Here is a 12101-nt window from a genome sequence, read left to right on the forward strand (position 1 = left end):
CACACACACACACAGGGTCGCAGAGTCGGACACCACTGAGCAACTGATACACACGCACACACATATAAACTAGTGATGCAGTTAGGATTGGAATCCAGATTGAGGTAGAGGAGGAATGCAGCTTCTGAGGATTCAGGTGTCTGGAAGCAGAGATAAAAGTAAGGCAAGATGCCCTAGGATTCAACCAAGTCAGAAAAAGCTTTGTACTTTCATAACATTCTAGGATTGTGGTTTAGGTTAAGTTTAAGCAGGTGTTTACTTATGAGGTAGGTAATCCAGGAATCTGCTATATCAAGAGAAAACAAAAGGAATTTTTAAAATGCCATTCAAAAATCTAGTAACTTCTATACCCTGGCATTCTTAATCTTTTGTTTCAGCTAACCCTTGCTGGCTATAGTCCTTTCTATTGCCATGCTCTATTCTTTTGGTATTTCTTTGTTTTCTTAGATGAGGCTTCATAAGTGGGCTCTAAGAGGCCCATGATACTCTTGAAATGGTATGTAATATTTTTGTCTGCTTTTGTGGAGCTTTCTGTGAAGATTCATTACCTGTATATTTTTTAAAGAATTAAAATACCTCATAAGTTTTGACATTCCACAGTGAGTAAATACTGCTGGTATTCATATAAAATTTCAAATGAAATTTCTCGCTCTGTGTATTCATGTTGAAATAATAGTATTTACAAAGTAAACTCTTGCCAACCTTTCCTCTACTCTTTTTTTTTCTGGATTATTTGCTGCTTGGTATAAGGTGGTGGTTGAGGAAGAGAGCATAGGGAATAAAGTCAGAGAGGTAGTGATGGGCGATTGTGTTGTTTTTTGTAAGAACTGTAACCTTTATTCATAGTGAGAGATTAATGGGAAATATTGTTGGGTTTTGAGAAATGTTACTGTTAATAATCGACTTTGCATTTTAACAAAACAAATTAGGTGATGGACAGAAGTAGAGAGACCTTTTAAAAGGAAGCAGTTCTTACCAGAGAAGTAATGATAGCATTGGAATTTACTAGAGTGGTGATCACAGTGATGAGAATTAATCAAATTTTGGGTGTGTTTTGAAGATGTCACATACAGCTGACAGGATTTACTGACAGTCTGGATATGAGTAAGTGAAAGGAGTAAAGGATAACTCAAGGTTATGATCTGATTAATTGGGAAAATAGTATAGCCATTCCCTAAGATGGGTAGAAAAAGACGATTAAATATGGTTGGTTGTTCAGCAGGTTGATTTCAGACAGGTTAAGTTTGAGATTCCAGTTACAAATCCTAGTAGATATTTCTAGTAAGTGGTTAGTTATATTACTTTGGGTTTCAGAAGACAGCTCCAGGCTGAATAATCATTTCCCTCTTTGTGTTTGCATAGAACTTTGTTCATCCTATTATTTTTACTATAGTGATTTCCATATTGTTTTAGAGTTGCTTGTGTAGGTGTTATGTGTCCCATTCTTCTCTCCTTTCTATCTCCCATCCCCAGTGGTCTTATTGTGGCCCAGGAGTGGGGAGAGAGGAATTTGCATTATTTATTTTTGTGGTCCCAGAGCCTGGTATGGAGTATGTACTAAATATTTGTTCAATTGAATCAGAATTTTAAAATCCATTTTGCTTTGAGTGGAAAGAAGGATATTTATTTAGAAACTACACTCTTACATTGCTTTAAACCTTGGTGAGTAGATCATGTCATAATGTCATTTGTTTAATATGCTAATATTTTTCTGAGGTGAATTTATGTTATTGATTATATTCTAGTATATTTAAATTTTCTGATGATCTGTATATAGACTATATTATCGTACAGCTGTAGTTACTACTTTGGGATCTAGGTAGAAAAATAAAATGTTTTATAGACTTTGTGTTTTTTTAGGGTAACATTTGGTGCCTTCTGGATTTAATTTGAGTGTAAGAGAATCTGGGATATCTTTGAGATTTTTTTTTCTCTACAAATTCTTCTATTTCTATTATAAAATTAATGGCACAATTTATCAAGGTGGTCTCATATACTTTATTTTATTATGTATTCTTATAACTGCTACCATTAGGTTGATTTTAATCATCTTCTAAGATGCATTTCTTGTTAAGTCTTAGAAAGAACCTTTTCTAGTCCAGTCTTATTGATATAACAATCAGATATAGTGGTTGGAGGTTGAGTTTGTGGGAAGGAAGTGTGTATGTGTATTTGTTAAACATATCTGGATTTCAGTCCTGATTTTTTTTTCCCACTGACTTTTTGTTTGATCTGGAAGGAGTTATAATGATGATAAAAGCAGGAATAATTGATTTGTGGGAGTTAAATGAAATAATTTATAATATCTATAAATACATATTATTTATATGCAACATTAACATACAAATACATACTTATTAGTTCTGAGAGAATTTGATGTAGATTTAGAGGTCTTTTGTTTTTTGATATAATCTCACAGTGGAAATATTTTTAAGCAGGTTAAAAATTTTTGAAAAGCAATTTAAAGCAAGCAGTGTTGAAGGGAAAAAAAAATCTCACCTGTAATTCCACATTCTAACCAGTATTATTTCAGTATAATTGTTTCATCTTTTGTATATATTGCCCTTACTGGTGTTTTAGAAAGTAAGGGAAACCATAGTATACTTTCATATTTTTAGAAAAAATCACTGAAACTCATTTTGAGAACTTTCTCATAAGAATTAGGTAGGTTTAGTGGTTGAGTGACTTTCCTCAAGTAGAATTTGAAGTAACCAGAAGTTCTATCTTTATAAAGTTGGTGCTTACATAGTGAAGTATAGAGAAGTCTAGTCCTTATTTTAAATATGCATTTCGAAGGTTTCCTGAGCAGGGCTCTTAATCGGTTGAAATTATATGTAATACTTGGTTTGCATATTCATTTTTCTGAAAGAGAATCCATGAATTCAGATCATCAAAGAGTTAAGAACATTTTCACTAGACTAAAATGTTGTTTTCAAACCTGAGGAGTAATATTTATTGAATACCTACAATATGTAGAGGTTGGGATTAGCACTTTAATATGTTCATTTATTTTATTTACTACTGGAAAGGTAGATAATCCTCATTATAGAGAATACGTGATGTTGTGTCCAGGGCTGTGGAGCTGGGATTTGAACCTAGATCTATAGGACTGTCTGGCTCCAAAGCCCGTGTTCATGCTGCTGTTACCTTGGTGATTCTTAGATTCTTATGCTGAAGATACAATGAAAAACAGAAAAGAGAAAACATAGTAGATTGTGAGAGCTAAATCCTGAGACCTTAGCAAATTTTAAATATGTAAATACTAACAAAGCATATAACTTCACCTAGAAAATACCATAAAGTAAAATTGAAAAGCATAGTTAATTGCTTTACATTCTTATTAAAAGCTATTGCAGATATAAAGAGTGAGGAACAACAACTTTCCTAATAATTGCTAACATTTATTGAGTGCTTGCAATGTGCCAGGTATTTAACTAGACTAAAACTTCATAGAGCTCATTTCAGCTTCTTTGAAGTGACTTGTATTTTGAAGCAATTATTGATTCCCAGTGTTTCATGTATCTTGTTTTCTTAAATATTAAAAATGTAATAGTCCTTAAATTTTCTTTTCCTTTTTCAGTCTGTAGATTTTCTTATTTTTATTTTTTCATTTTGCTACAGCTCTAAGAATACAGGGCCATTTTAAAAAGTACATGGAGGCACAAATTTTACTCTTTATTTTCAAAGTTTTCTTCTAAGTGAATTCTGTTGTTATTACTAGAGAAGCAATGTTGTATTTTGTCTTACTTGGAACAGCATGTCAATTTTATTGATCATAATTCCTACACCTGGCAGTTTTCCACTTATATTCTTCAACTCTGTTGTGTTTCAAGTCTGAGTAAAATAAGGCGAATAGAAAGAAGAGAAAAGACATATCTGTTTTGCTTCAGAGTGTAAGTCTGTCCAGATGAAAACTTCATTGCACCAGGCAATTCATTGTTCAACTCTCATTGAATTTTAAGAACCTACATTACCGGCCTTTTTCTGACTTAAGCAGAATAGGTAATAAGATTTAGGCAAAACCCCAGTATCTGATATCTTTTAAAGAGTTAAAGAAGTTGCTGGAAAGAGCCCTTCTATGGAAATCTGAACCTGACTGTTCTGTATACTTTATATGTAAAGTTCTTCCTTTTTTTTTTTTTTTTTTAAATTTTACATAATGGTTTTCCTTGATATTCTTTAAAGAAACCATTGAAGAAAGTAGGTAAACATGGGCTCTAGTTTTTAAATACAAATATATTCATATGGCTGTGTTTCTGGAACTACATGTGACGCTATATTTCTGTAACTACATGTGACACAAATCTTTTTCTTTCATATGGTTATCAGAAAAGAATTCTAAAATATAGACCTAGTATAAAGTATATTGTCATAGGCAGAAAATACAACCTTTCAGCATGGAAATTGCAATATGTTGAAATAACCCGAAAGATCAGTCTCTAGTTTTGTAATCGTAGCTTTATGTAAGAAATATAGCTCTTTTTAAAGAGAGACAGATGAATCCAGTTGATAATCTGCTGGGTCTTGAGAGTTAAAGGGAATGGCTAAAGAAAGTAAGGTTAAAGAGCACATAAAATATCTTTTCCCCTTCTAATTCATTCCTCCCTTCAAAAATTCTCATGTCAATCTAAGGTCTTAGCTACATTTTCAGAGGGATTAAACTCATAAACTAAATGTCCTGACAGAGTTCATTTAACCTTGGATATAAATTTGTGTTTCTTAAAAACTTTTTAAAAAATTTCATTTGTTTATCTATTGTATTACACTAGAAATTGTGTATTACACTAGAAATTAAGCTAACCTCTTTTACAAGGCTACTAACCCTCCTCCTCCCTCTTCTTTTGGACACCTGAATTTAAAAAAAAAAATTTTTTTTATTTTGTGTTGGGTTATAGCCAATTAGCAAACAGTGTTATGATAGTTTCAGGTGAACAGCAAAGGAACTCAGCCATACATATACATGTATCCATTCTCCCCCAAACTCCCCTCCCATCAGCCTGTCACATAACATTGAGCAAAGTTCCTGTGCTATACAGTAGGTTCTTGTTGGTTATCCATTTTAAATACAGCAGCATGACATTAGAATTTTTTCTGAGGTTGGACCCTTGGTATGTCAGTGCACAGTATATGCATTCTGTACTATTTCAAAGTGGAAAAATGAGTTTAATTACAAATAGTAGTGTGCCATCTTGTGGAGGATTATGTCATCAGCATAGTCTGATTTACCCCTAAGAATCAGAGGAAGATAGATACTGCAGTTGGGCTTGTAAAATAAAAAGCTTGCTTCTTTCTGCAAAATGGTGTGAAGACACTGATGTGATAACATTTCTACCTTATTTTTAGTGTATGTGAGATGTATAGATTAGTACTTTTAGTAGTAAGTAGTTGAAGGGTTTATCTAGTACTGATATCGAAAAAGACCTGTGCCAAAGAATATGGCTGCATTTTAGCTTTTGTGGCTGAAGCAATGACTAATTGGTGATTGATCCATTTAGTCTCTGAGAATGAAATTGGCTTGATACCTTGAACATTGGCTATTATTGATCACTTTATTCCCAATGTTTCTGTTTTTTAGTTCATCCTTTTTAGTAAGTCCATATGCTGCAGGTTCAGATCTGACCATGTCACATCTTTGCATAAAATCTTCTGTTGATCTGTACTGTCTGCAGTTGTTTAGTCGCTCAGTTTTGTCCTACTCTTTTGTGACCCCATGGACTGTAGTCCACCAGGCTCCTCTGTCCATGGGATTTCTCAGGGAACAGTACTGGAGTGGGTTGCCATTTCTTTCTCCAGGGAGTTTTCTTGACTCAGAAATTGAACCCGCAAACCCACATCTTCTGCATTGACCAGAGGATTCTTTACGTCTGACCTACACAGGAAGTTCATACTGTCTGTGGAGTCAAGTTCAAAACATTTATGTTGCCATTTATCCCATTTCATGATCTGGCTGCTGCCTGTCTTTATAACTTACTATATTCCGCTACCTTTTGTGTTCTTTTAAAATGAACAGTGTGTTTATTCATCACACAGTTTTCACCATGGTACATGCTTTATTGAATTCTCATGGTAGCTTTATGAGATAGGTATTCTATCTCATAGAATTTTAGAGCTGAGGAAACCAGTGGTTAAGGAATGTGGTGTTGGTTCCACAGTCATGGTGGTAGAGCTGCGATATCATTCAAGGTCTGCCTGGCTTTAGATTCTGTGCCTTAAAACACTTTTTGTGTGTTTTTCTGTGTTTGTACCTTTATTTTACTTTGTACCCTACTTGAAAAAGTCCTCTTCTCTTTCTTTCATTCTGTCAACAAAGCCCCCCTTCTGATGCATAGGTCAGATACCACTTGTCACCATGAAATCTTCCTGGGTCCCTTCAGTTTGTTATTCTCTTTCCTTTTTTGAACTCCCATGGTGATCTTTTACCTTTCTTATGACACTTAGTCTGTGTTACATTGTGGTGATTTTATGTACTTGTTTTATGTTGGTGTTGTTCAGTTGCTAAGTTGCGTACGACTCTTTATGACCCCATGGACGACAGCACACCAGCCTTCTCTGTCATCCACTATCTCCTGGAGTTTGCTCAAATTCATGTTGTTTGAGTTGGTGATGCAGTCTAACCATCTCATCCTCTACCACCCTCTTTTCCTTTTGCTTTTAATCTTTCCCAGCATCAGGGTCTTTTCCACTGAGTCCGCTCTTCCTAATGGGTGGCCAAAGTATGGGAGCTTCAACATTTATATTCTTCACTAAATTGTAAGCCCCTTGAGGGTAGGGACGATGTCATCTTTGTTGTTTTTTTTTTTTTCTCTAAAGTGTCTTGCCAATTCGTAGTAGTACTGAGAAAATATTGACTGAACATTCCTATGCATGAGGGAGAAATAGTCTCTGTAGCCTATGGTCCTTTAAGAAAAGAAAATAGAGAAAGGGCTGCTAGTTGAGGAGGATTTACTACTCTACACATGTATATGAATTATTTAAAAAACATTTTTTTAATTGGAGGGTACTTGCTTTGCAACGCTGTATTAGTTTCTGCTGTACAGCATTGTGAATCAGGTGTATGCATACATCTCTCCCTTCCCTGACGTGAGTTTGAGCAAACTCCTGGAGATAGTGAAGGACAGGGAAGCCTGCTGTTTTGCAGTCCATGGGTTCGCAAAGAGTTGGACACGACTTAGCGACTGAATAACAACAACATCCCCTCCGTTTTGAGCCTTCTGAAAGGGATGGCAACACCAGACCACCTGACCTGCCTCTTGAGAAACCTGTGTGCAGGTCAGGAAGCAACGGTTAGAACTGGACATGGAACAACAGACTGGTTCCAAGTAGGAAAAGGAGTACGTCAAGGCTGTATATTGTCACCCTGCTTATTCAACTTATATGCAGAGTACATCATGAGAAACGCTGGGCTGGAGGAAGCACAAGCTGGAATCAAGACTGCCAGGAGAAATATCAATAACCTCAGATATACAGATGACACCACCCTTATGGCAGAAAGTGAAGAAGAACTTAAGAGCCTCTTGATGAAAGTGAAAGAGGAGAAAGAAAAAGTTGGCTTAAAGCTCAACATTCAGAAAACTAAGATCATGGCATCTGGTCCCATCACTTCATGGGAAATAGATGGGGAAACAGTGGCTGACTTTTATTTTCCTGGGCTCCAAAATCACTGCAGATGGTGATTGCAGCCGTGAAATTAAAAGATGCTTGCTCCTTGGAAGGAAAATTATGACCAACCTAGACAGCATATTAAAAAGCAGAGACATTACTTTGCCAACAGCGGTCCGTCTAGTCAAGGCTATGGTTTTTCCAGTGGTCATGTATGGATGTGAGAGTTGGACTGTGAAGAAAGCTGAGTGTCGAAGAATTGATGCTTTTGGACTGTGGTGTTGGAGAAGACTCTTGAGAGTTGCTTGGACTGCAAGGAGGTCCAACCAGTCCATCCTAAAGGAGATCAGTCCTGGGTGTTCATTGGAAGGACTGATGCTGAAGCTGAAACTCCAATACTTTGGACCACCTCATGCGAAGAGTTGACTCATTGGAAAAGACCCTGATGCTGGGAGGGATTGGGGGCAGGAGGAGAAGGGGACGACAGAGGATGAGATGGCTGGATGGCATCACCAACTCAATGGACATGAGTTTGAGTAATCTCCGGGAGTTGGTGATGGACAGAGAGGCCTGGAGTGCTGCGATCATGGGGTCACAAAGAGTCAGACACGACTGAGCGACTGAACTGAACTAAACTGAACCATCCCTCCATCTTACCCCTTTAAGTCATCACAGAGCCCTGAGCTGAGCTCCCTGTGCTATATACAGCAGCTTCCCACTGGCTGTTTTATACTTGGTAGTGTATATATATCAGTGCTACTCTTTGAGTTGGTCCCACCTTTTCCTTCTCTTACTGTGTCCACAAGTCCATTCTCTACATCTGCGTCTGTATCCTGCCCTGCAGATAGGTTCATCAGTTTCATTTTTCTAGATTCCATATATGTGCATTAATACATGATGTTTGTTTTTCTCTTTCTGACTTAGAACAGTCTCTTGATTCATCCACATCACTGCAAATGACCCTGTTTCTTACCTTTGTATGGCTGAATGATATTCCATTGTATATATGTACCGCAACTTCTTTATCCATTCATCTGTCGATGGACATGTAGGTTGCTTCCATGTCCTGACAGTTGTAAATAGTGCTGCAGTGAACATTGGGGCACATGTGTCTTTGAATTACGGTTTTCTCAGGGTGTGTATCCACTAGTGGGGTTGCTGAGTCATAGAGGAGTTTTATCCGTAGTTTCTCAAGGAGTGTCCACACTGTTCTCCATAGTAGCTGTATCAGTGTATATTCCCACCGTCAGTTCAAGAGGATTCCCTTTTCTCCACATTCTCTCCATCACTTATTGTATGTAGATATTTTTAATAATGGCCATTCTGACTGGTATAAAGCGATACCTCATTGTAGTTTTGATTTGCATTTCCCTAATAATGAGCAATGTTGAGCATCTTTTCATGTGTTTGTTGGCCATCTGTATGTCTTCATTTGAGACAAAGGTCTGCTTAGGTCTTCCACCCATTTTTTTAATTGGGTGGTTTGTTTCCCTGATATTGAGCTGCACATGAATTGTTCCATAACCTATAAACATGAGAGTAAACATCAGTAAACGAAGCTACGGCCATGTTGCAAATAACAGCATTTCCTTTTTTCTGCTTTCTTACTTCTCACTACAGTTCTATCTGATTATTTCTATAATCTTTAAAAGTTTTTTATATTCTTTATGCATTAAATAATATTTTTGCTTGTGTTCATTTCTAGATATTTTTTATCTCTGAATGATTTAACTTAATGATTAGATGATTTAATTAAAAGTGTGTTATGCATTTCATTCAGGTATGTCAAAAGGTCCTGTGTCTATCTTGATTCATTCAATTTTACTATTAAACTTTTAACTGGGACCACAAAGTATTCACAAACAAGAATGACATCTTGGATTAATTCCACTGGGATGCTTGCTCTGTGCCAGATTTTATTTTGCTCAGCTATCAATGAGGCTGTTGTGGAAATGTGGGTTTTCTCTGCTGTGAGAATTTATGCGTACAAAGAAACCTGCTTTTCAGAAAGAACATTGAGAACCCAGAGCCCAAGAGGAAAGGTTATTAAAGTTAATGAACCAGGGTAACCTTATCCAGAGGTTGCCCAGAAACACTATTAAAACAAAAGGTCAATTGCTATTGCTATTTTAGTTATATACCCTCTCCCTCTCCAGGATTTAGAATCTAATGGGGTTTGGCAAATAATTTTTATATCAGATGAAAATTCTTTAATTTTTTCCTGTAAAATTCTCAGTATCTGGGCATTACTGTATGTCATTTGGGAAATAGAATGTTACTTAACTAATGATAATGGATTGTTTTGTATTTCTGAGAGATGGCAGTTTATTAGTTTCCACTATTTCACATTTGTACAGAGCCGAAAGTGTTCTATGTACTGAGTTAGACATGGAAACAGATACAGTAATACTATTTTTGTTGCATATGTGGTGCTTAGTAACTACAAAGTATTTTGTGTGTGTATGCATGTTTTAAAGGTAGAAATGCTATTCGTGCTTGATAATAGTCTTCAGAATGTTTTCGTGTAACTTACATCTGAAAATCTTTACCACCATACTAAGAGTTCTATAAATGAAAAAACCAGGACCCAGGCAAGTGAAGTGACCTATACATGATTACTGAGTTAGCATTAGAATGGTTCCAGTGGTCTGTTCTTATCCAAAAGCTTTGTTTTGATTTCCCCTAGGTTCTTTCACTTAGAAGATTCACTTAGAGTTTGAAATTACTTGAAAACATGACAAAAATCTCTTATATGATTTTTGACATGACATATCTCTATGAATGGCAGGAATTTTCTTAAGTAGTGTTACAGTATTTCCATATGCACTCTGCATTTTAACCCTTCATGGTGGGATGTAATGTAGATGACAGTCTCCATATATATAGGCTTCGGTCATGTCAGTTAGAGAGTAGATGGCTTTATAGTTTTCCTGTAACATGTTATTTAACTTAAAAAAGTGGTAGGTATGTATAACCTGTAGACATAAGATATTTACAAAGGAGATAAATATTTGAAGAAAAGAAAGGCACTATTATTTTATAAAGAAAGTGGATGATTCACAGTGTTGTATATAAAAATTCTCACTAGTCTCTGAGCAAGAAATGTTTTGTCACATGATGAAGTCCATAGATATAATAGACATTTCAGAGTTAGAAGAAATCAAATTTTTAGGATACCTGGAATGACTTAAAAGTTGATTTCTGAGGAGTTAAATCAATATATTTGCAGTTATTTCCCCCAATTTCCATGGGAATATCAAGGCTATGCATCACTTTATTCTTAAGATATCTAACTTCAACTCAGCTAGTTTTAACTATTGTTTTTGATATTGTAGTAGAAAACAGTTTTACTGCGAAGTTTTTTTCCCCACTATATATTCCTCTGGAATTTTTTTTTTTTTAAAGACTCTGAAGATGCATTGTTGAGAAGCTGGTAAATGTAAACTTTTCATGGCCTAACACAGAAGATCCTAAACTGGCTGCTCATCAGGATTCCCCTTGGATACTGTCAAAGTACTGCCTCTTTTTACTCACAAAAGACCTTTGGAATCAGAATCTTAGGGGATGCCTCTTAGTTACCTTCATATTTATAAATCTCTCAAAATACTGGTTCTGCAGCAGCCTTTCCATATGCTTATGTTTAGGAAATGCTAGTTTATATTTTGGAATGTTACCAGTTTAAAAATCTCATTTTTAAGGTTACTTAGAGGTACCTTCTTATATGATCTTAGAAGCACTGGCTAAATATGGGTGCCTTTGCTTAAATTCTGTTCTTAAGTTTATTTTTTTAAATATATTTTTCTAATTTTCACAGAGACTGTTTATTTGTTTGGTGGCTGGGATGGAACGCAAGATCTTGCTGACTTCTGGGCGTACAGTGTGAAAGAGAACCAGTGGACTTGTATCTCTAGAGACACTGAGAAAGAGGCAAGTTTTCAGACGAGTTCTCACCCATCTTTATTACGATAGGGGTGTGGGCATACACTTCTCTTTCTGAGCGATTTATGTTCTTTTCTAATGTATGTCAGCAGTGGTAGCAGAAGAATTTGTGGTGACAAGTTTGACTTAAGTATTCTTGCATTCCAGCTTCTATAACAGGTTCTTGAACTACAGTTACATGAATAAATCTATTTTATAGAGAAAAATAGAAATTGGTATCTAATGTAACTTAGATTTTAACCATTTTAGTTAAAATGTAACTGTATAAATGATCTTTTTTCTCATGTTCTTGTCACCTCTACTCTTATTTTGTACATTTATTTTTGTTTCCTCTGGAAATACGTGCTTTTGATTCCTCACTGTCTTACTACTTTGGCCCCTCACTATTTGACTGTATTATCAGTTTCCACAAATGATATATATTTTATTTTTAACTAAAATTGTTTATATGTATTCATGTGTGAGTCTGTCTATTGATGCATATGCACATAAAACTTCCATAGCGAGTAGAATGTCTTGAATTTATGATTTTGAATTACATAAGTATATAATTAATTATACAC

General features: G+C 35.6%; 1 protein-coding gene across 2 annotated transcripts in view; it reads left to right on the top strand.

Moving 5' to 3' along the window:
• The window catches only part of MKLN1 (muskelin 1), a 121820-nt gene that overhangs the window by 40153 nt on the left and 69566 nt on the right, over positions 1 to 12101 (top strand). For both annotated transcript variants that reach the window (XM_043463734.1, XM_043463735.1), the window contains one exon: positions 11414 to 11526. In XM_043463734.1, the coding sequence (XP_043319669.1) occupies positions 11414 to 11526 (113 nt within the window). The remainder of the gene's footprint in view (positions 1 to 11413; positions 11527 to 12101) is intronic.

Source organism: Cervus canadensis, chromosome 3, assembly GCF_019320065.1.
Source record: "Cervus canadensis isolate Bull #8, Minnesota chromosome 3, ASM1932006v1, whole genome shotgun sequence".
NCBI lineage: Eukaryota > Metazoa > Chordata > Mammalia > Artiodactyla > Cervidae > Cervus > Cervus canadensis.